We start from the raw sequence: 24171 nt of genomic DNA on the forward strand, positions 1-24171 counted from the left end.
TTTTACGGCGTGTTGTAAACATTGATACAGAATGCTGCAGACGGTTGATCGTTATTTAACAGCATCAAATTAAATATGGAAAAGAGAAACATGTGCCTGCGAGTAGCCGTTTCTTTCGTCACTTCGTAACATCTTTTTCTCTCATTTGCATTAATAACAGACTTCTAAAATCCGTACGAAATCTCGTTTAATACTTCGCAATAAATTTCAGAACACGATAGATAGATAAGACAGAATCTTCATTAAAGTTTCCTCTCTTTCGATCTCTTACGTAATGCGCGATTCGTCTGGAATCCTATTAAAATTTGGCAACGTTAGAATAAAAATACGTTATATCGACAAATTTTACGAAATATACAGTCGAATGAAGAAACAAGCCTCATTTATTTCGATTAATCGACGTCGCTTCGTATTACAAGGAAAATAATAGATGCACAACGTTCTTCTCTTTTATATTATCTTATCGAATTGCGTACGATCCATCTTATTCTACTATTACAAAATCATTCCTTATAAAACGAAAGAAACTTCTGCGACAACCTAATATGTCTGTTTCATAATAGCACAAAATGAATTTTATTTCCAACTTGAACTGAAATTTCGGTGGACCGAAAGTCGAAGTTTGTTACGTAGACTAAAGTATTTTGCGCGCGATTTTCATCTCGAAGTTAACGAGATTCAAAATTAAACATTCAAAACGAAGAAATACAAACTGACGAAGGAGATGCGAGTATAAATTCGAATACCTACGTTTAACATGCAAAGAGTAAATAGTCGAAGTTCTCCGATTTACACGTTCGATGTTAAATATTTCAATAAAAATACCCAAATACGCACATGCGAGGCAAAACACTGAAACTGAAATTCCTAAATTCGCCAACGATGCAGACTGATTGAAATTCAATGTCAAGATGAACTGTACGCGTCAGGCTTCCCCCTCAAATCTCCAAGAATGCATCGATGCACCAAACCAGATCCACGTCCGCTATGTCTTTCTACGTCGTCTGCGTGCGTGGTGCGACAAAAACTTCACGGTAGACGTTACAACTATTAATAAACAGCGGCGAAGAAACGCGAAAGCACGTTGGACGAAGGACGAAGGATGAAATTTCTCAGAAAAATGATCTTAACTGACCGTGGAGCAGAAAAAAATACCGGTGCGCATTTCGATCGTGACATTTTCCACGTGTCATAACTCGTTATGTTGAAAAAAAAAAAGGAAGAAAAAATAAAAACCGCGTAGGACGACAATCACTCGAATTAATTTAGTTGGCGTTTATCGATGGAACAATGAGGAACGGTTTTGAGCCTTGAAAAATACCCGCTGCTATTTCCAACGTTCAAACGCAGCTGCTTTAACGTTGCACGATTGATGTAGAGCCTCCTTTTTGTTTCAGTTGGTACACTTGGCGGCAGATTATTACAATTTCTCTGGCGCTATTCGGCTCACGCGCAAGAATAGATCGCTCTCTAAAAACTGCTTTCGTTCTCGGAAAAGAATGTCCTCGGCCTATATAACGTTCAAGGATCGATGTTTTGGGATCGATTCTGCTTCTTCGGGAATATTAGGCGTACACGATGTTATATATCGTTGGTATCATCGCGATATTTTCTGATTTTCTTTGTCGGACGTTTCTTATAGAAGAGAACTGTAGGAGGAGACTCGGGAACTTTAAACGTATACGGATAAAGTAGGATAAAAGAACATTGCTCACCGATTAATTTTTTTCTTATTTATTGATTTATTCTTTTTTTTTTTTTTAGAAAAATGAACTGTAAGAGGTAATTTAGAAAAGTGAAGTACGCGTGCCTGAGACAAATATAATGGAAAATCGTTAACGATTCTCTTTAACTTTTTCGAACCGTTGCACTTTTAAATGTTAAATATCTGGTTGCGATTGCATTTTTAAGATTAATATCTTGTCTATATTTGGATATGTAAATGCACGAATACGGTGTAGAGTTTCTGTATCATCCAGCCAAGATTGTTTGCTGATAATCGTACGAGGGACAGATTAAGCTTAACGAAATCACGAGCAATTACTTAATTGGCAGAATAACCTTGATTGCACGGGCCTTGTTTTTGTCTTTCCTGCCGTTGCACGTACAGAAAATCACGCGATTCCATATTAAATGAAAAAAGAGAAATGAAGCATAATGACGACCTTCAAATGTTGAAAACTCCTCCAATTACGAGACAATCACGAATGTAACGCAACGCGTTCGACCTCGATCTAAAATCTAAAATATTGTACAATGATTTTAATAACGCTCGAGTGATAACTTGCAGCATTTTGGCATTCGTGCGGATTATACAATTCTTATACGCGTCATTTCCCATATTTGTAACATCGGATTTGCTTTCGTTCATAAAACATATCTATTGAAACGTTGGAACGATTGTAATAGAATTTGTATTCCTCGCAAAGGATGAATCACGTCTTCATACAACTCGAGAAGCTGTTACTCGAACGATCTTAATTATCGTCTTTAACGTGCGTTAACTGGCAGATTGTAGCAAACCCTGTCTTGTACGGTTCGATGGCATAAAGAAGAGTAATCGCTCGTAACATCACTTTCTCCATTGGTAAACGAGCGATGAAACTAACTAATGAGACTTCATATTCCATAGTAGCTCGTACTATGTAAGTATAGCGAGATAGCAAATTATAGCATCAAATAGCGAGGTGAATTGAAGATTGTACATTTTACAAGAAGGACTAATGACTCACGCGATGTGACTGAAATTTTAGACGCTCGCTATCTTAAATTCCTGCCAATTTGTTCGTTCCAATTCAACGTGTAAGCTTTGATTTTATCAGTATGTTATTTAATCTTCTGATGGTGTAATAAAATAACAAAGAATGTAAACCGATCGTTTTAGAGAACAATTTTGCCGTATTTTCCATGTCGAATAGAAATAACATGGCTTCGATCATTCGTACGAAATAAATACTAATACTTTCATAGGAAATAAATGAATAATTTCCTGTCTAGTTAAATTGTCTAATGATTGTCTAGCTAATTAAATCTAGCATTACTTATACATTACTATACATACTAAAGAGTTGAGATTTAGCAGCAAGTTATAATAGGAAATTAATTCACGATCCGATATATTCGTTGCGTAACAAAATTTCTAGCAATCTATACGTGTTTCTCCGAACAGATTTTTCAGATATTCAACGTCCCAAATATGGCAGTACCTATTGTCTTCCTCCACTTTGTTCCTCGAAGCCACTTTGAAATCGTGAAACTCTATATAGCCGAGTCAAGCGACAAACAAGCGAAACAAGAAAATTTCACTTTGAAATTGTACAGAGGTATGTAGGTTGCCTTTGACTGAATGTTGAAATTGGTCGAAAAAAGGCTGTCTTTATGGGCCAACGAGCTACGTTTCTTCGTTAATTTCAAAGCAGGAGAATTGACCTTTATAGGCGAGGCACTTTCAATGTGGCTGATCACGAACGCTCGTGTTCTACTGTTCTCCACTCTCAGACCATAGTTACGATATAGTCCGATCGTTCTCCCTCTATCTCTCCTAGTTCACGAATAGCGACTATCTGATCGTCGAATTTATTTAGAAACGAATTTTGAAACTCATTTCCCACGATTAATAATTAAATTTAATTAGTCTGGATGCTCGGTAGAAAATTAATTGCGAGACAGGAACGAGAGATCGTACCGTGGAATTGGAAATTTTACTCTTAAGTATTTTCCACTGAGCTTGTTTATCAATTTTGTTACACGCCGATTTGCTTTAGGAACGAACCTTTGAAACGAATTTCCACGATTTTTGATCGAATTTCATTTGTCTGGACGCTTAATCAAAAATTCAAAAAAATGCGGGATGTAAAACTGAGTATTAAAAAATAATTCTCTGGGCTGGTATAATAAAAAATAAAAGTATCTATATTTAATTACTCGTTGATCTACAAGTTTCTGCACGAATGCTTCGCTAGCTGAGAATTAAAAATAAAATAATAGGAAAAGGCAACGGAAACTACATCGATAACTCGATCGGTGGCTAATTAAATTAATTAATTAACTAAATCGATCGGTAACTTCAATTTCAACCAACGGAGACTGCAAAGTAGAAAGTGATCGAGGAACAATTCGACAAAGCAATCTAATCTATTCCCGATAATCTCAATTTCCTGTCTGGTAAATCCAATCTTTAACGATGATCATCCTTCTTAATGGTCCCCTTTTCCTCCTCAAAATTACCCAGTTCCAACCGACGATAGTTAATTTTACGTTCGATTCAACATCACGGCGTACTTGTACCGAGCTGTAGACGAAAACCACGAAACGAGATGATACGATAGAAAGTATGAAAAGACGGAAGCGGTGACACTGCTGCAACTAGACACACGGTGAGCCTCGCAATCAGATTTTCATCGTGGCCGCGAGCATATTGAATCGACAGGAAAAAAGTCTAGTATCCTTTCTAATCGGACCCACCAGGCACAATAGCAGAATGTTTCAAGACGAGATTAAAGTCTGCAACTCGGTTCGACTCGTGATCGCGACTGAATAAACGACCGAAAAAATTAAATATTTTATCTTTATAAAACCTATCTCTATAAACGGAAGTACATCCTGGATGGAGAGGTTGGTTTCTTTCTTTTCTTTTTCGTGGTGAATGGCAATACATTTTTTTTTTTTTTTTTTTTTTTTTTTAAGTCAGACAAATCTTGCGAATCGTGTGTAGTTACGTAATAGCAAATTTGTTGCAGATAGTATGAAAATATACGGTTGTCGAAAAATTAGATTCTACAGGAGGAATGTTTAACGCTCGTTTAATTTAGCTTCGTACGAGATCGATCGTAGAAAGATCGATGACTCGTTTCACATTTATTATCCTTAATTTCGTGTTCTACCGTGTCTTTCTTTTCCAACACCCCCTTTGCGATATATTACGAACGTATTACGCCCTCGAACGTTACGCCCACGCAATGGCCCTACGAGAATAGAAAAAGGAAAGAGAAGGAGGAACGCAGTTAACATATAACACGAGGGTCATTCGAGGAAATCTTTGAACACGGCAACTCTATATTTATAACTGATTCACGCACGCACGTACTGTTATTATAGCGATACGATAAAATCGATTCGGAATTGCAAACTACCCACCAGATCCGCCCCCCCCACCTTCCAATGTAAATACAGATGTGCGAGTAACAAGATGCAACGCTCGAGACTATTGCTTTCATGAAGAAATAGTTGAAAAGTATGCGTAATGAGCACTGAGAAACGAATTTGTCTTTCTGCGTACGATTTCTTTCAATAAGATACTTTTCAGCCAGGGATTCTTATTTCCAGTAATATTATGATAGGTCGTTATCGCTTCGTTGGAAACGAATCACAATTAACAAACGAAATACGAAAATTGTTTGATGACGTCATCTCTATCTCGATCTGAAGTTTGAATTTTTGATTCAAATTGCTATATTGCTAATTGCCATATTCTGACCGTATCTTGCCCTCGCACGTGGTTCTTGCTCTTACGGAAACCAGGAGATCAGATTAAAGAAACCTGACCAACCTTAACGGAACACCTTTCCCACGTCGTTCATTCACAAAATACGAACTTCAAGATACCAACACGAAAAACACGAGTTCTATTTGTTGAAATGAAACTTGGCTTATCGTTTGCTATAACAACAACAAATTATAGACAGTGGGAAGAATCAATGAACTGGTCATCTGGTTGTTATAATCACGGATAACGTCGTTAATCGCCTATTATTATGATAATGAGTAAATCCCAAAAGGAAATTAGTTAAAGTTAAGCAGAAGCGAAATTAGAAGTGAAAACAGTTAAAAACAATCCGCCTGTGGTAATCAAACTACGACTGCTGATATCGGGCATGACACTTGAGCAATAGATAAGGGAGAAAGGACAAGAGTTCGCAGCAAATTCGTACCAGAAGTTTCCTTCGAAACTTGCTATTATCCGTAGCGTAGCTCGTATCTTTCACACGTTTCATGGAGCGACGAACTTCGAAAGGCGTTGTAACTACGAGAATTACATTCAGGAGTTAAGAGACACGAACAAGCGACGTGCAACGCTTGATACCTTTTTCAAATAAATTTGTTATATTATTTTCGAAAACGGTTGTCCGTAACGAACGTAGCGCCGTATCAAGCGTGTACATTTCGCGAGAGATATAAGTCGTACAGATATCGTATCGAATTCGACAATGGGAACTTTCCATTCTCTGTATATTTGATGTATTTTTGTGTTATCAGCCGGTTGTTCTTATCGAGAGTTGCAAGAAATGCCAAAGCGATCGTAATAAGCGGATTCCGCTGTAACTGGAATTCTACCCTAAGTAGTTCAAGTTCGTTATATCTCGATCGTTGCTTTTTCCCCTCGCTTAACTGATCCGCCCCAATAATTCAACTACTAAACTTCCGTAGAAGTAAAATCAAAGTTTCAACGGTCGATTCTACCCCCGTGCAGCCAGCGAGAACGGGGTGGTTATGGGGCCGTTTATTCCGCGCGGACTGTTCTAAAAATAGGAAGACAGAGAGCGTTGGTGAATCGCGTGTATGACTGAGTCAGAGAAGGGGATAGCTAACGTATAAAAGAGAGAGAGAGAGAGAGAGAGAAAGGGAAATAGAGGGTGGTAATCCGATGACGAGGAAACAGAGACGAAGAAGGGTCAGGGCAAGGGTGAGCGAAGGGTGGGAGAATGGGTGGGTGGAAGACTCAGCCAGCCACGAACGATTGAAATACTCGGCTGCGAGGGTGTAAAGGGGCGTCAGCAGTGACGTGGTGACGATAGCGAATAGTGGGGGTAGCCCGGCGATGCGATATGGTGTATAGCGATGGCTTCGAGCCAACTTCCTGGCATGACTCATATCAATCCCTAGAGAAGATTACGTTCGTTACGGAAAACACGTTGTTCGTCCATACGTAACTATATTATTTATTTGAATTTCTTGAAGGTGCATCAAACTGACCGCAGCAATCTCTTAAATGTCAATATCTCTTTAAAATGTCACGATTAAAAAGCGTAATAAAAATTAGACACAAGTGAAATTAGACGTCTTATCGTTGTTCAGTACGAGAAGAGAAGTAGAAGAAAAAGTTATTAAACGCGTGATTGGGAGATAAGAAATAGGAGAAACATAGGAGGATCAAGACAAGGAATAATTGTTTCCCTTATGTTTCGTTTATATCTGTTCAGAGTGTATTTAGAAGCGTCGGAGAAGACAGATGATATTGGAAAATGTTTTGCAATCTGCGCGAGAAATATCGTACACGTACGTGGCCTCGGTTAAACAAAAGCTCGATGCATATGTATAAGTCTCAAAAGGTTTATTCAGATGGAAATGAAACACTGTCTTTCTTCGTATTTCTTTCACTATATCCAGAACTGTGTCTGTTATTCGTTTTATAATATACATGTGTCAGTACGTTGCGCAGATATTACAGACTTTTTAATCATTTGAAAATAATATCGCGAAGAGTGAACTGGCGGGTGAATCGAGCAAGTAGATTCGATCGTTCGTAGTAAGACAGTTTTGGCTCATAGAGTCTTCTAACGCTTTACGAATTCGTCGTTGAGAGTTTGGCAGCGTTTTGTAATTTTACTGTATCGATAAATAATGCGAGATGATAATCTGATTTTTCTAGATTAATTTTTCTATTGATATATTTTACCTATAGTCCGACTAAAATGCTTTTATCGCTAATAAACAATCGGAAGCGATTGAAAATTGTATACGAGAGAATCAAGCTTTGAAATCACGAGATCACCATCTTCATCGTTAGTAGCGATGGTAGCGGAGGTGGTGCTGGAAAGTTCTTGCAACCATGCGCCAATGAGGATGATCCCGTAGGTGGTGAACGTGGTAGTGATATCAACATGGTAGCAGAACATTGATTCTCAACTTGCTACTTTGTACTTTACCGAGTGGATACAACTATCAATTCACTTTTATTACTCATTTCGTTACTATACGAATTGGTGAAAAACTAGCAAATTACTAATTTTAAACGAAATGAAATTCCTTTTATATGTCAGGTAATATAAACTTAATTAAGAAAATAATCTCTATTATATTCGGCTATCTCGCGTGAAATTATGCAGGCGAAACTAAAAATAAGACGAAACGATATTTGAACTACAAATGATTACTAAAACTAGAGTGAATTAAAAAAATTAATTTACATGCTTACTTTATAATTATATTATAATTATTAAGTTAATATATGATCGATTAGAGTAACTAATTAATATTGTTAAATATTGATCGCTAAGAATTATTTATAATTTGGCTCGTAAACGACCTACTAAATTATTTGAACATCGATACAGAGAATAGGATTAACGAGAGCACTCGAAATACTCGGAATCTCGGATTTAATCTAATTCGCGAAGAAGCATCGGATTATTCCATTAGCATTATAAGTACCTCTTATTCCTCTGCGCTACGTTTCAGTTGAAAGCTGATGTTTAAATGCCTAGCCCTATTGAAAGCTACCTGTTACGTATATCGTTCGGATAAACGATAAACGCAAAGAAAAAAAGGAAGAGAAGAGACAATCGAAGAGAACGAGATTTCCTACCGAAGGATAATTCTTCTCAGTCGTGATACGATATTGAACACAGACGAACAGAAGCCCTTCTTAACCTAGTATGCAAATAGAATCTGCAAATGTAATCTATAATCTCGTTCGTACTGTCCGCCCGTGTGATTCTCTGAATACCTTCGAATAATATTAAACAGGCTCGTGACTAGGAATCGTCACGATGGGACTCTACCAAAGGAAATTTCCATTGACGGAGAATTATTGCTTAGAGAAAACTTATTCACAAAATGTATGTATAAAGAATGTAAGTTTAGAAGAAGATTGCAGAAATAAGAGAGACGTTAGAATCTCAAATTCTCAATTGCTCAAATTCTTTAACTTTCAAATTACTAAATTTTGAAATTCGTAAATTTTCCAATTTTTTACTTCAACAAAATTTGAATAATCTCAATCGTTGAATCTCGAAATTCTTTTAGTTCTTAAATCTCGGAAATTTTTAGTTTCACAAATTTTTCGGTTCACGAATTATCAAATCTTTGGAATTCTCAAGCGATCGAACATCTGAATCTCCGATTGCTCGAGCTTTCAAAGTTAATCTAATTTCTAGTCGACTCGGAGGTTTGTTTCTAATTTCTTCTTGAAGAAAATTGCCTGCGAAGATCTACGAATTACGTACACTTAACACAGCGAAGACTAAAAGTTTATGTGCGAAACGTTACGATCCATAGCACGCCTGGTTCGTAAAGGTAATTTGACAAATTACCGCGCGGTAATGACCCGATTCGCTGGCTTCGCACTAACAGCTTGTTAACAAAGTTGCATTTTCAAACCGACCGAATCGGCTTCGTGAAAATCATAAACAAGACATTTCCATTAAATTCTGAAAAGACGATGTGCCTTCGTTTTCCAATTTCATTTCCACGAAACAACCTTTAAATTCACTTTCCATAATTATTATTCCATTTTCAAATCTTCAAATGATCAAATTTTAAAAATCGTTTTAAATCCTATTTTTAAATTTATAATTATTTCTTAGAAATTCGTTAATTTATAATTATGATGAACTACGAGTAATATAAAGAAGCTGATAGTTTTCTTATAAATGCACAACAATATATAAATTAATCGAATAATAGTATATACAATAGATTAGTTCATTTATAAAAAAAATTATCAACTTTTCCGTATACTTATAATGGTCGATTTCAATACGTTGGTCTTTCTATACATGAATATATATGTATATATACGTATAACGTAGGACTAAATTCCATGACGTCATCAAGCGCCAAGGAGAAGGAATTCTACCAAGAAAGGAGAAGGAATTTGAGAATCACTGCAACAGAGATAGCCACTAATGGGTAAAATAGTGGTGGTGGCACCGATAGTGGGGATAAGGGGTTGTGGAGGTTGCTCGTCAGTGGTGGTACGTAGAGGCAACGTGCTAGCCGTGTGAGGGGAAGCAGCCATGAATGAAAGTAGCGCGTATCGATTTACCCGCGCCGCCCTAGATAAAATATGGTAAATAGTGAGCCGAAATGGGCTACGAACGAAGAACGTCATCGAGCATAACGCCACTTATTTGTCCAGCTATCAAGTATTTTCCTCCATATTCGATTATACATAAAGGCCACAGTTCGAATTTTAATACGTATCATACATACGAACATAGCAAAATCATCCATGGGAAAAGTGTAGAACAGAACCAGATCATGATAGGAAAAAATGAATAGCAGATTCTTTTGCAAGAATACTCAGGGCGAACCTCTTAATGCATATTCCGCAAGTTAAACAGACTGTTAGTATATGGATATGAAGAAGAATTTTATATAATTGTTGAATTCCTGCATAAAAGAATATCGTTCGATTCATATTGAACGGTCGCTATTACTCTGCCAGTATGAACGATACGTCCATATTTAAGCTACTTTTACTTCTGAATAATTTACATGGTTCGCGTAGTACACAGGAATTACGTATCACGTTAAAGTCATACGTCATACGTGTGCTACGTACATCACACACGCGCAGCACTGTAATAAAAAGTAATTCAAGGTGGACGCTCATGACTGCAAGCAAATGCGACTAACTTTTACGCAGTTGACAAATTGACCGATAGTAATCGTTAAACCGGCTACGAATTTTCACGTCTCAATCTCGCTCACGTTTCAAGAAACGAAAAATTTCAAGAGAAACTTCAGCAAAGGGATTGAAACGGGAAATTCTTGTGCATTAACAACTTTTTCATAATTCTTCCAAACTGAAGAAATTTTTGGACGATCGAAAAGCAGAAATATAACCTGAAACAGTAACTATTTTATTCTTACTTCGATATTGATATACTGCCGCTATAGCTTTATAGAATCGTAAAAAGGTTTGCATTATTTTAATCGAGCATAAAGTCGAACTATACATAGATTGTAAAGCGAAATGGAAATTTGCAAAACGTTTTACTAGACTTAGGAAATGTGGACTTCGATGTAACACAGATCAATGGAACGATCGCAGCGCTATACGTACTTATGTCACTACCTAAAATTATTGTCCTGGGGTGCCGCCATTACCCATTCATGCGATTTGTCCGAGTTCCTTGCGCGTCAATGGCACCGAAATCTACCATTCAAAAGAACGCCCAGCCCCTTTACGATAACGCACAACATCGAGCTCCGACTATTGCTCGAATTCAACGAAAATAATAGACAGAAACACACCATCCCTGAGTCACTGATCTCGTGAAACACTTCCTAGATGCCCCTATACGCTATGTGATGCACCAACAGATTGCAGATGCATCCTACCACACGATCTACATATAATTAACCATAAAAAGTTTTTTTAAATTAGCTAACCTAAAAATACCATGAATTTGTATAATCTAAAGATTAACTGAATACCTTTTTAAAACACATTTCTTCGTTAAATCTGTCAACATGACATTTGAAACGTCACTGTGACATCCATCGAAAAGCAAACTAATCAACGTCGATCTTAGATATCGAAACATTCTATTAATCGTTTAATGAAGCTTGTATACCTGCTTTATTTGCAATGTAGCATCGAATAGCAAAAAAGAAAAGCACCTAACGAAATAGAACGCAACCCTTGTTACGAAATCTGGCAAGCAACGGCATACATTGACGAAGGATGAAAAATCAGAAGATGTACGCGTACCTGGGTCATGACAGGGGTGGTATCTTCATGTTCCCATGGAGGCTCAACACAGTTGATCGTCAATGCGGTAATATATCCCGGTGTCGTCGGACGAGAACGATGCCACTGCAATGGTTCGCCACCACTTCCACGCCATAACACGTCAGAAACGCGCGACGAGTTACTCACATGACATGTCGCATCGGCAGGATTAAACCGATGAACCGTTTGATAAGCGGTTCGATTGGCGTTCGACACGCGACACGAGAAAAATTTGCGCGACCGGAGTGCGGCGAGCACGTTTTCGTTTACAAGGTAAAACCGACTGTCCCTCCAGCAGCCCCGCGTTAGACGGTGGCTGCGGGATTGTTGGGGGTTGGGAACGACCGAACGGGAACAAAGAAGAGGTTAAACAAAGAAAGGCATAGCGCGAGTGAGATGGACAATAAATAATTTGGGGGTGTGACGCGCCGCGGCGCCACATTCGAACCTCGCTCGCGTAATCATCCAATAATTTGAAAAATATTGTCGTTCGACTGCGGATTTTTATACATTTATGGGGAACTTAAAAAAGCAAAAAAGTACGGAATTTGTATAATACGCAAAAGAATGTAGTATGCGAAGTTTTATTGTTTTAGCATCTATGGTAAACACTTGATGGTATGGCACTTTGATAAACTACCGCGCAATGTTTTATCAATCTCTCGATATATATTTAGAAAAGTTTAAAAATAAATATAATTTATTTGCTATATGAATGAAACAAAACGAATTCAAATATTATTTTTATCGTTATCGTTTCATAAGAAATAAATAGCAGCACGATAGAAAAATTTGTTATCTACAGAAAAATTATGCGATAGCGAAACAATTGTTTGTGTAAATTTGTCTTATCTATACAAATTCCCAAGTATATAAACGATACACGGTGTCTAAAACATGTGTTTTGTGTCAAAATCATTGTGCTATAACGAGTAAGTGTTTTCATTAAAACATACCAAGGCGAATATTAAAAGTTCCTTTTGAAATCGTCATTCAGTAATCCTATAGATTTCAAAGATACACATAATTTAAATGACATAATAAGTATCAATAATGAACGCCAAAGATTTTATTGATTGAGTTTATTAAATCGAGTTTATTTAGATCACATATAATGATGGTTATATAATAACAATCCAACTATTTACTTAATAGGAAGAAATTTAATATATCATCAAAATCTCTTAAAAAGATTTATAAACTAATTATCATTTGGATATGTATTAAAAATCAATCCTGTTATCGATTTATTACGATTGTAAAAGCATCCATATTTTCATATAATTTTTATATTTGCAATTTTCTTTTCGTTTGCAATATTAAAATTTTTAATATCATTATTTTACTTCATATTTTTGTTTACATAATTTTAATTAGAAAATATTTTTAAATCGATATCACTACAATATCATCAGTCGATAAAAGGATATCTGAATTCATCTTACTACTATTGATTTTTCCATTCGATTAGATAATCAAAATGAAAGTATGGAAAGTTAAAAGCAGTTGCCAGTTGCCGTAAAACCGGTGGAGACCAAGAATTGGACTCCAAATAACGCCTCCATCACTTTTTAAACACATTTTTGCTTTTTATAAAAGACTATCTTGCACGATAATTAAAAAATAAATAATAGGTAAAAAATTACATGACATTTCATTGTAGATACATACAAGGTAAACAATTTTTTTTTATATAATCTTTACAACATCTCTTTATGTTTCATTTTCGTAACTTTTTCACATATTCTCCAAGCTAATAATACTCGAATCTTAAAGTTGCGCGTTCCAAGCGTCCGCCTTATATTGGAATCCAACATGTCTCGTTACTCGTTATCCCTCTCAGTCACTGAAATGTCAAGTTTATATTCGCGTATGCAACTCGTATACGAACATTCCTAGTCTCGTAAACCGCTGTAATTCTCGAATGAACGTTTGTCAGCTTCCTCGAACTTCGAAACTCGAAGTTAATAACCATTCATCCGTTTAATCACCACATTATTACGTAACAACTATTTTTCTCTTTACTTCTTATCATGTTTCCACAAAATAGATTTTTCCCATTAAAATATCTCGAAAAATACACCCTTCAATTCAATATAACAGTAATTTGTAATTGAAAATCAAATATTTTTCAGTTGAAAAGAATTTATAGAATATGTAGACCGAAAGATTAAAGCCTGGTACAAACAAGCACGCAATCTTATTGCAACGACAATGCTATGCAATATAATTTGATAACTTCATCATACATATTTTTAAGGATGCAGTACACGCATTCACACAATTCTGTTATTAAATATGTTGAATGTCGCACTATTCAAATTAATCCACGTGTACCACCGAAGATACATTCCGTCAATTGTTTTACATGCGCTAGAAATATTGACGTCTAACAGCCGTTCATGGCGGCATGGAACGTGTTAAAACTATAAAGCTGCCGAGTGCAAATCGTAGTGTCCCCACTGTAGAATCGTAACAGTATCATGTAGTTCATCCTCATGAAACTAACATATAGCACTTACAAAGTACAACGATCGCTCGAGGTAATCAAAGATGAAGGAGATTCGTGACATAAAATAGCTACGGTTGTCTTTGCTAGGCGTAATTGTACTGTAATAGTTACAACGGCGATTTAATGCGTTAGTATATGAAGCCGCCTCGCTATGTGTACGAAAGGAAATCAATGTTCACACTACTGAAGCACGCGGTGATTGTGTGTAAAAATGAAATGGGGCATTGGGTGAAAGTACTCTTGGCTTGGAGGTCTTATATCAGATCAGTCTGCAAACAGCCGTGCAGGATGTGGATGGCGATGCTGCTTTGCTCCTAATGATCAGATCTTTTTGCTACTTAGACTCCGACGGTGTTTCTTCTTTTTGTTAAGTTATTCGAGATTTTCCAAGCATTATGCTACCGGAGTCATAAAATCAGTGATAATTTAGTGTTTGGTGTTTTATAAAAATTGGTGGAAAGTTTTTCTTTTCAAATAGTTAGAAAGAAACGTGTTCGTTTTTGCAGAATGTCGCAGATTATATGGATATGGTGTTTGATTGTGTCAGTGGCAGATTTGACATTGGCCCTTGAAAATGGTCTGGTGAAAACACCACCCATGGGCTGGCTTGCCTGGGAACGATTCAGGTGTAATACAGACTGCAAAAATGATCCAGATAATTGTATCAGGTAAGCATTGCTCTTTTTTGTTTCTTTCTGCACATTTTTTTTAATTGAATTTCGCAAGCCTGTTTCAGTTGATATTTGTGAGTATGTTATACATTGGAGCATTATCTACTCTCTATCTGAATGATATTTAACATTATAATGTGATTCTTAAAGATAAAGTGAAACTTCATTAGCATCTTTGTTATATACCTTTATGTCTACAGATTAATATTACAAATTCTAATTGTTAATGGTAGCAAGAAAAGATATGAAATATGATTTATAAGTGTCTTACGAATTCTTTTTGGATTGTAAATATACAAACATTGAAACTTTTCTTTTTGTTTTAATGTTGTTTTGAATATAAAATATTATTCATTATTTATGTAAACGTAATGCAATAATATTTTTGCATTTTGAAATGCTTTTGGTCACAAAAAACATATGTCAAAAATATTTTATTGGAATTTTTAGCTTTTTTTGTATTTATAGACATACATATGAAGAATTTTTAATTTAATATACATTTAAATTGTTTTGTTGTGTAATGTGTTTATTTATAATATCAAATACATTTTCAAAGTTGTATATTTTTTCTTAAATCTATAGTAATTTGTTTATTATTATATTTATTATTAAACTAATCAACATCAATAATAATAGAATATTTAAAAAAAGATAAATATCATATTGAAAATGTTCAAAGATGGAAATACTGAAATCTTGAAATTATAGTTATTCAATTCACAAGATACCAATTAGAATAAATTGCAAGATATTAAATATGATTCATCAATATCTGACCTTAAGAATGATTCTTAATAACTTAACTTAGAGCTATGTTATAGCCATTATATAAATCTGTATTCTAGTCCAAGGAGTTTTATTAGTAACAAAAGATTAATATATTACAAGTGAAGCATGTTTTAAGATATAATGAATTGCAAATTACAATTTAACAGAAATGGATCTGTTTAAAATTATGAGGAATATATTTTTATACTTTATAGTGATCGGCTCTTTCGTACAATGGCAGACATTGTTGTAGCAGAAGGCTATGCAGAAGTTGGATATGAATATATCAATGTTGATGATTGTTGGCTGGAGAAAGATAGAAGTGTTAATGGTCAGCTAGTGCCAGATAGACAAAGATTCCCGTATGGTATGAAAAGTCTTGCAAATTATGTAAGTTTTAATATACCATTCAACTTTTTGCCACAAGAATTACAAACTTATTGTTATGTATTTTTGTTATATAGATTCATTCAAAAGGTCTTAAGTTTGGAATTTATGAGGATTTTGGTAACTACACATGTGCTGGGTATCCTGGAATATTGGGATACTTAGAAACTGATGCTCTTACTTTTGCATCATGGGATGTTGATTATGTAAAATTAGATGGATGTTATTCACATCCTTCAGAAATGGATAGAGGTATAATTAAAACATCAATAATTACATGTTTATTGAAAGAGATCTAACTTTATAATTCATGAAAAATTATAGGATATCCTGAATTTGGATTCTATTTAAACCAAACTGGTCGGCCAATGGTATATTCCTGCAGTTGGCCAGTTTATCAAATTTATGCTGGCATGCAGGTTGGTACTGATATAATATCATTGTAGACTGAAAGCTATAAAATTCTAAGTTGCACAAAATTTTAGCCAAATTTCACTGCTATAACAGAACATTGTAATTTATGGAGAAATTTTGATGATATACAAGATTCGTGGAATAGTTTAGAGACCATAATAGATTATTATGGAAATAATCAAGATGCAATTGTACCAAATGCTGGTCCTGGCCATTGGAATGATCCTGATATGTTAATTATTGGAAATTTTGGACTAAGTTATGAGCAGAGCAAAACGCAAATGGCGTTATGGGCAATATTAGCGGCGCCTCTATTAATGTCCGTTGATCTACGAACAATTAGGCCCGAGTACAAAGCTATTTTACAAAATAGGAAAATCATCGCTGTAGATCAAGACCCGTTAGGTATACAGGGTCGACGAATTTATAAAGTTAGTAAATTTATTTCTTATATGAATAACTGACACCAGACTTGAATGTATGTAAACTTTATTATAATTTCAGCACAAAGGTATTGAAATTTGGGCAAGACCTATAACTCCCGTTTATCAGAATTACTACTCTTACGCCATAGCGTTCGTAAACAGAAGAACGGATGGTACACCGTCTGATGTGTCCGTTACATTAAAGGAACTCGGATTACAATATCCTGGAGGATACAATGTAGAGGTATGTAATTAAAAACTTAATACAAATTTTCGCTTAACCGTTTGTATAAAATGTTAAAGGTAACTATTCATATTTGTAGGATCTATATGAAGATGTGAATTATGGCATTTTAACGCCGCAAACAAAAATAAAAGTCAAAGTTAATCCTTCCGGAGTTGTGATATTACGGTGCGATTTACATTTAGAGGATATTTTCTCCACAAATCAATTTTCGCAATTTACGCCGTCAAATCAATTGTTCAAAGTTAGACAGAACTCATTTAAATAATACGAACTAAGTGTTAATGAATTTAATCTGTAATTTACTTCTTTTTTTGTAATATTTGATAAAAGAACGTTACCATACTCTGTTAAGAAAGTAGGAAATAAAGAATTTTGTAATCTGTAATACTCTATGATTTGTTAAACAACGTGATATAGATTATTTAGAAAATATATGATTACATTATTTACACACTGACTGCATTAATGCAAGATGTTATAAAAAAAGTTATTGTCTCAATCATTTGTTACACACCACGCGTATGCATTGTCGAAAATGCGTTGCCATGGCGAAATAGTATACTTCCAATTAGAGGGTTTCCAAGGCCATTGCCATATTTGTGAACACCGTTCAGGATGTGGCATCATTGCTAAGTGTCGTCCATTCTCAGAGCAGATACCAGCAATGCCCTCTGTAATTAATCATAAATATTATATAGATCACAGAATTAATTGTATATGACCAGACAAAATTTCGTTATTATTATTCTTTTAGTAATATCTGCAAATTAATAGTTGTATATAAGGCAAAATTAAAGTATCCTTTGTAGATTTATAAAAAGACAAACTCCATGAAAGATTTTAAAGACGAATCATGTTATGTAGCTAACCCCTATTTTTAATATTATATAATCTAAAAAAAGTATTTAATCAAATAATACCTGTACTTCCATTAGGATTAAGTGGATATCGTTCGGTTGGATTACCATAATCATCAGTATATTTAATAGCCAAACAATGACTTTCCTTTAGTTTCTTTAAAACCTCATTATTTCTAAACGTAAACCTTCCTTCACCGTGAGCGACCCATACACCTAAGACACTATTTTCCATTCCACTTAACATAATCGATGGCGATTTATCAATTCTAACGGTACTCCACCGACATTCGAATCTTTCCGATACATTATGACTTAGAAAAATATCTGGTTGTTTAATATCATCTACAACACAAAAAAGCAATTAAAAACATTAATTGTATTTAATAATTTTATAAACATGTTCTTTTAATGATGCAATAATAGTACCGTCTTCATTTCCTATCAATCCTAACAAAGACATTAATTGACATCCATTGCAAACTCCTAAACTAAACGTATCTTTTCGAGAAATAAATGATTTTAATTGTTTTTGAAGAGATGGATGGAATAAAAGGCTCGCAGCCCATCCTTTAGCAGAACCCAAAACATCTGAAATAAATTTAAATTAATTTTTATTCGTTTCCATTTTGTAAAACAAAAATTAATCTATTAATAATTTACCTGCATAGCTGAAACCACCAGGGAATATAACTCCTCTGAATCTATCGAATGTGACTTTATCTTTTAACAAGTCTTGCATTGTAACATCCCAAACTTCGAAACCCGCATCTATCAAAGATGCTGCCATTTCTCTATCACCATTTATGCCTTCCTCTCTTATTACAGCAACTGGAATGTTTGCTGTAGAAATGACAAACAAATATAAATACGATCCAGAAATTTTTAGATTTTGCATCGAATTAAATCTTTACTAACAAGATAAATGTTTGTAAATTGCCGTAGATCTAACGTCAGGATTAAACGTTAATTTATAGCATGGTGCAGTTCTATCTTGTAATCCACTGAATTCTTGAAGTGCACATTCAACATTCGTTTGTCGACGTTCTAATTGATAACTCGTCTCTTCCCATAGACTCATTAGCGGTAATACTGTTGATTCCAGAAAAATCTTCTCTTGTACTTGAACTTTTATCTGAGGATATAAAATATTTATTACATAAACATAATTTTGTGAATTTACGCAATGTATAAAATACATGCTTTCGATGACAATCCAAATCCTTCCGATCGTCCAATTAAATATACAGGAACATCAAACTGGTTAAATACTTCCAAAACATAATTGTAATTTATTGGATCAATTTCTAGTATCCATCCTACTTCTTCGGTAAATAAAATTTCAATAGGAGATCCTGATTTATGAGAAATATTCACGTTCATTCCAGATATGCCAGCAAAGCACATTTCAAGCAGGCATGTAATAAGTCCACCATCGCTAATATCATGACCTGCTAGTACTTTTCCCTCTGTTGTAGTGAAAAGTATTTCAAATACTAGTAATTTCCTCCATTGAAATAGAAGAATAAATTTCATAAATTACTTTAGTTATTAAATCACCTGTAATTAATTGTTGAATAGCTTTGAAAGCATTCTTTAACATGTCAACGCGTTGTACATCTGGAACTTCGTTTCCGAGGGACTTATAAACCTGAGCCAAAGCTGTGCCACCAATTCGACTTTTTCCATTTGATAAATCTAAAAATAATATGTAACCATTTTTTCCAGCTGCAGGAGCTTTTAAATCGGGTGTTACTACCTATAATAAAAATATAATAGAAAATAATATTAAATATAAAAGTCAAAGTAATTTCAACTTACTTGTCGTATATCAGGACAAGGAGCATAGCAAGAAATTACAAGTGTACCAGGCGCTTTGACAACATCCTCCCCAATTCGTGCAGCCATGCTAAGAGAATCCTTTCCTCCATCAATTGCGATTCCTAATTCATTCATAATTGAACACATAGCAGAACATGCATCATATAAAGCTGCACCTTCTCCAGGTAATTTAGCAGCCCACATCCAATTTCCGCTGCATTTAACGTCCTAAATATATAAAAATAAGTTATACTAAGAATAAAAATTTATTAAATTAATACATACTCATAAATTACCTGTATATTTGAAATCCGTGCAAAAACTAAATTACTCAACGCTTCTGCTACGGTCATACGGGCTCCAGCTGCTGGATTCACGAGGCCTTTTATCGGTTGTTCTCCGATAGAAGTTGCTATACCAACCTGTAGGATAAAACACATAGTATTATGTTTGCTGCATTTTTGTTTAACTTTGATTGATTTTATTTTTCTTATTTGCTTATTTTTTATATTTTTTACCGTAGAGAAATGAGATATTGCTGTCACAGCAACATTGGCAAGGGGAGTATGCAGAGGACCAACACATTGCTGTTGTGCAATTAGTCCAGTAACACAACGATCAACTTTGTTAGTTAAATATCGTTTGCTTGCTACTGAAGGCAATCGTAGGACTCTTTCTAAGATACCTTGTACAGTTAGATTTACAGGCAACTTGATAGCAGGTAACTGAGTTATTTGTCTTTGCAGATTAAAAGACTATAAAAGTACAAAAAGATTATTACTTAAACATTATTACATTTAATTTATTTTATTATATTTCCATGTTCACCTTTTGAGGCATTTTTCCAAGTACTAATTCTAAATCTAACTCGACTGGGTGCCTCGACTTATGTTCGTAATTCTCATTTAGATATTTCGATGAATCACAATTATCCTCTTCTGAAAGAATGATTTTCCCATTTCCTGTGACAATCCCTACAAAATTAATGGGACACTTTTCTCGCGCTGCTATTTCGTTAAGTAAATTACTGCTTTCTGATTTGCAAAGAATTGCGTCGTTTTCTTGATATTCGGCACCCCATAACTCCAATGTACTAATGCTTGGATCGCCTAAGTCAAATTTCTTTGTGAAGATTACTGCACCCATGGGTTCTACTAATTCTTTTAGAACATTGCCTAATGTAATTTCAAATAATTAATGATTCAACATTATAATATACGATCTAATTATATGATCTTCTAAGAATGTTTATTTACCATTGCCTCCAGCTCCTTGATCATGTATACTAAGTATTGGGTTTTGCTGTCCCATCTCAGTGCAAGCACGAACAACTCTATTCAATTTTTGTTCCATCTCAGGATCGCCTCTTTGTACGGCTCCGAAGTCTAATTCTGATTTATTATCACCTTGCACCTAACAAAATAATAAATTTCATAATTTTTAATGGATCATTAAGAATGTATATTAATCAGTTACATTATTCTTTGGAATATAAAATTACCTCAATAGAACTAGCTGAACCACCTCCTACGCCTATTCTATAAACAGGACCACCAATTTTAATGACTTCCATACCTGATATACAAAAATTTTTAATTTTTCTTTTAATGTCATTGTACAAAAAAACCATTTAAATTTTATTTTCTATTCACCTTTCTGTGGCAAAATTTTTTGAGACATATTGGCATCCATGGTACCCAATCCTCCACTAAACATTATAGGTTTAATCCATTCACGTCGCACACCAACTTCATCCGTCATACCGAATGAACGAGCAAAACCAGATATGACTGGTTCTCCAAATTTATTGCCATAATCCGATGCTCCATTGCTGGCTTCAATTATAATCTCTAATGGAGAAGCCATATTGTTGGGATATTGTAGATTCTTTTCCTCCCATGGTAAATTGTAGCCTAAGAAAGAGATTGACAATTTAATGAAGATAGGACGTTTTCCTATTTCTATAAAAGTAAATAAGCTATATAAAGTACAAACCTGGAATATGCAAATTACCAACAGAATAACCAGCCGTTCCAGCAATGTAATATCCTCCCCTACCAATTCCTTGAATATCTCTCAATCTTCCTCCAGTTCCAGTTGTAGCTCCACTGTAAATTGAAATAATATTTATGAAATATATCATAGAGCGAAGTACATTATATGAAATTTCTAAATTATTTACCTAAATGGAGCAACTCCGGTTGGGAAATTATGAGTCTCTGCAGTGAATATCAAATCTTGATCTACATTTTCCAAACAGAAAGGACTACATGTGTAAGTCTTTATTGGCCGTAAAACTTTTGTTTGAAAGCCCTTAATTGCACTACTATTATCACTAAATTTAATTGTATTGTTTGGATTGGAATATTTCTGTGTCTCCATAATCATATCAATTAAAGATTGTTTCATCTTTTCACCATCAACAATCATTCGACCTTTGAAAAACCAGTGACGACTGTGTTCACTATTAGATTGTGCTAAATCAAAGCATTCTACACTAGTTGGATTGCGCTTTAATTTATTAAGAAATAGATCAGTGTAAAAATTTAAGTCCCAATTGTCAAATGCTAAACCTAAATAAAATGTTCAAATAATATTGAAAATGATATTTAAGTTACCTATTATCTTTTATTATATTTCATTTTGAACACATACCTAGTTTCGAATTTACTTTTTCTAATGCTATTCTTCCTTCTTCCAAAACATTAACTTCAAACCAATTTTCTGGTCTAAATCCATGATCAAAAGTTTCTATTGGTTTCATATATCTACATTCAGTCATCTTGTCATGCAGTACATCTGTTATCTAAATAAAGAAACAAATGTAAGAGATGTATATTTCTTATATTCAATAAATACTATTCTATTTACACACAGCATCTTCAATTTCTTTATCAATTACTCCATTGTGTTTAATACAGTATCTAGTTACTGCCTCAATTCTTGTTACTTTGTCTAAATACACAGATCTACAAATTGATACAGCATTGCTACAAAATGCTGTAGAAAAATTCAATCTGTAACAACATAAAAATTATTTAATTCCAATTTTAAATATTATTGTCAAATAGTTTTTTTATCACTTATCTTACCTTGGTCCAATTTCAATAATAAAGCAGTTATTTAATTTTTTATCAAATGCACTGGAATTCTTCAAACTTTGTGATTCCAAAGGAGGAGTTAAAATCCATTTTAAGATTGCCAATTCTTCTGCACTCAGAGGTTCTTTAACTTCAATATAGTAACACAATTCAGTTTCCAAACCACTAATCAGATTTGTTATTTGAACAAGACTGTTAAATTTGCTTTTAAATTGACCTGACTTTAAACCAGGTACTTTGTAGAACCTTATAATATCCATGATCTAAAAACTGAGAATTACAGAATGATACAGTACATAAAAGAATTAAAAAACACAATACAAAAGGACAAGAGTAATAAACGTGACAATATAATATGATATATGAAACTGATAATTAATTACAATTATTAAGACCCCCTAGAGTGAACTGGCAAGCAAGTCAGTGAATTATCTCAATTTATCAGTGTAATAATTGCAAAATAGTATGCTTGTATCATAACAATAATATCAAAAGTATGAGTTGAGGTCAAAAGAGCATGTTACTCAATATAGCATTCTCTGTTTCTACTGAAATTATATATTTCAACTGTATTTTTTATTATTAAAAATAATTTAAAATTAAATACTTTTGAATATTTTCGATTATGAAATATATATATTGATACCATTTAAAATCTTTAAACGAAACTAATAATAATACTTGGATTATATTTACGTCATGTTTTACAAAACAGACGTTATCGTACTAGCTATAAACAAATAGAAAAATACATTTTCGTAAACATGTAACACAAGGAAACAAGGGTATAAAGTTCTATGGAAGAATATTATTGTCAAAAATATTTTAAACACAAATAAAATAATCGAATTGCACAATAGGATTTTAAATTAAATTATGTAGTATTAAATATCGTCGAAATAATAGTTGAAAGTAAAGTTACTTGCTATTAACGATATTCCATTTACAATATATATACAATATATACAAATAAAGTGTATTTTATTTTCTGATCTCTCAAGCAACAGGTTTCCACGTGTTATGAAATTAATGAAGCGATGCATAACCTTGCTGTTTCTTACCACGTGCTTTTTTGTCTGTCAATAATATATCTACATTTTTGATATACAAATTTTAATATAGATAAAGATTTAAAAGTAATAAAAGAACATTTCAATATTTTAATTTATCGATCCTGATATTTGCAGTACCTTCTCTTTTTCCTATAAATATGAATATATATATT

At 34.1% G+C, this 24171-nt stretch overlaps 3 protein-coding genes across 12 annotated transcripts in view; 1 reads left to right on the forward strand and 2 right to left on the reverse strand.

Annotated features, from left to right (window-relative positions):
• LOC126920826 (uncharacterized) overlaps window positions 1-12281 on the reverse strand; it is a 42173-nt gene extending 29892 nt beyond the window's left edge. Inside the window, exon 1 of one of the 2 annotated variants that reach the window (XM_050731606.1) lies at window positions 11720-12281. The gene's annotated coding sequence lies outside the window, so the exon portion shown is untranslated. The remainder of the gene's footprint in view (window positions 1-11719) is intronic. The other variant, XM_050731602.1, reaches the window with a different exon arrangement.
• Window positions 12282-12617: 336 nt separating this feature from the next.
• Window positions 12618-17552, forward strand: LOC126920854 (alpha-N-acetylgalactosaminidase). Of its 4 annotated transcripts, none has more exons than XM_050731706.1 (8): window positions 12618-12672; window positions 14759-14920; window positions 15910-16084; window positions 16159-16333; window positions 16406-16500; window positions 16567-16926; window positions 17000-17164; window positions 17244-17552. In XM_050731706.1, exons 1-8 carry the CDS (start codon window positions 12638-12640, stop codon window positions 17430-17432), a joined length of 1356 nt encoding a protein of 451 aa, XP_050587663.1. In that variant the 5' UTR covers window positions 12618-12637; the 3' UTR covers window positions 17433-17552. The 4 variants fall into 4 exon arrangements, with proteins under 4 accessions (XP_050587663.1, XP_050587664.1, XP_050587666.1 ...); XM_050731707.1 differs by lacking the exon at window positions 12618-12672 and adding an exon at window positions 13804-14283; XM_050731709.1 differs by lacking the exon at window positions 12618-12672 and adding an exon at window positions 14362-14379.
• LOC126920823 (phosphoribosylformylglycinamidine synthase) lies at window positions 16968-24051 on the reverse strand. 6 transcript variants are annotated; one of them, XM_050731592.1, is made up of 20 exons: window positions 24008-24051; window positions 22938-23216; window positions 22721-22862; window positions 22501-22651; window positions 22028-22418; window positions 21841-21953; window positions 21498-21758; window positions 21347-21420; window positions 21102-21258; window positions 20674-21020; window positions 20364-20600; window positions 20142-20267; window positions 19846-20073; window positions 19585-19783; window positions 19228-19493; window positions 18943-19159; window positions 18688-18867; window positions 18454-18615; window positions 18088-18369; window positions 16968-17838 (listed from the first exon to the last, which is right to left on the reverse strand). In XM_050731592.1, exons 2-20 carry the CDS (start codon window positions 23204-23206, stop codon window positions 17663-17665), a joined length of 3978 nt encoding a protein of 1325 aa, XP_050587549.1. In that variant the 5' UTR covers window positions 23207-23216; window positions 24008-24051; the 3' UTR covers window positions 16968-17662. The 6 variants fall into 6 exon arrangements, with proteins under 6 accessions (XP_050587549.1, XP_050587548.1, XP_050587551.1 ...); XM_050731591.1 differs by lacking the exon at window positions 24008-24051 and adding an exon at window positions 23869-24003; XM_050731594.1 differs by lacking the exon at window positions 24008-24051 and adding an exon at window positions 23873-23972.
• Window positions 24052-24171: the final 120 nt, after the last annotated feature.

This window comes from Bombus affinis, chromosome 10 (genome assembly GCF_024516045.1).
Source record: "Bombus affinis isolate iyBomAffi1 chromosome 10, iyBomAffi1.2, whole genome shotgun sequence".
Lineage (NCBI taxonomy): Eukaryota > Metazoa > Arthropoda > Insecta > Hymenoptera > Apidae > Bombus > Bombus affinis.

What these genes read in the sequence shown, in the direction of transcription:
- LOC126920823 (XM_050731592.1), bottom strand. Translation starts at nt 23,206, where the DNA reads ATGGATATTATAAGGTTCTACAAAGTACCTGGTTTAAAGTCAGGTCAA. An exon ending in ATAAAGAAATTGAAGATGCT is followed by an intron (nt 22,652 to 22,720) that starts GTGTGTAAATAG and finishes TTCTTTATTTAG; the next exon opens with ATAACAGATGTACTGCATGA. An exon ending in CTTGTCCTGATATACGACAA is followed by an intron (nt 19,784 to 19,845) that starts GTAAGTTGAAAT and finishes TTTTTATTATAG; the next exon opens with GTAGTAACACCCGATTTAAA.
- LOC126920854 (XM_050731706.1), top strand. Translation starts at nt 12,638, where the DNA reads ATGTGTTTTGTGTCAAAATCATTGTGCTATAACGA. An exon ending in TGAAAAGTCTTGCAAATTAT is followed by an intron (nt 16,085 to 16,158) that starts GTAAGTTTTAAT and finishes TTTGTTATATAG; the next exon opens with ATTCATTCAAAAGGTCTTAA. An exon ending in CTGGAGGATACAATGTAGAG is followed by an intron (nt 17,165 to 17,243) that starts GTATGTAATTAA and finishes TCATATTTGTAG; the next exon opens with GATCTATATGAAGATGTGAA.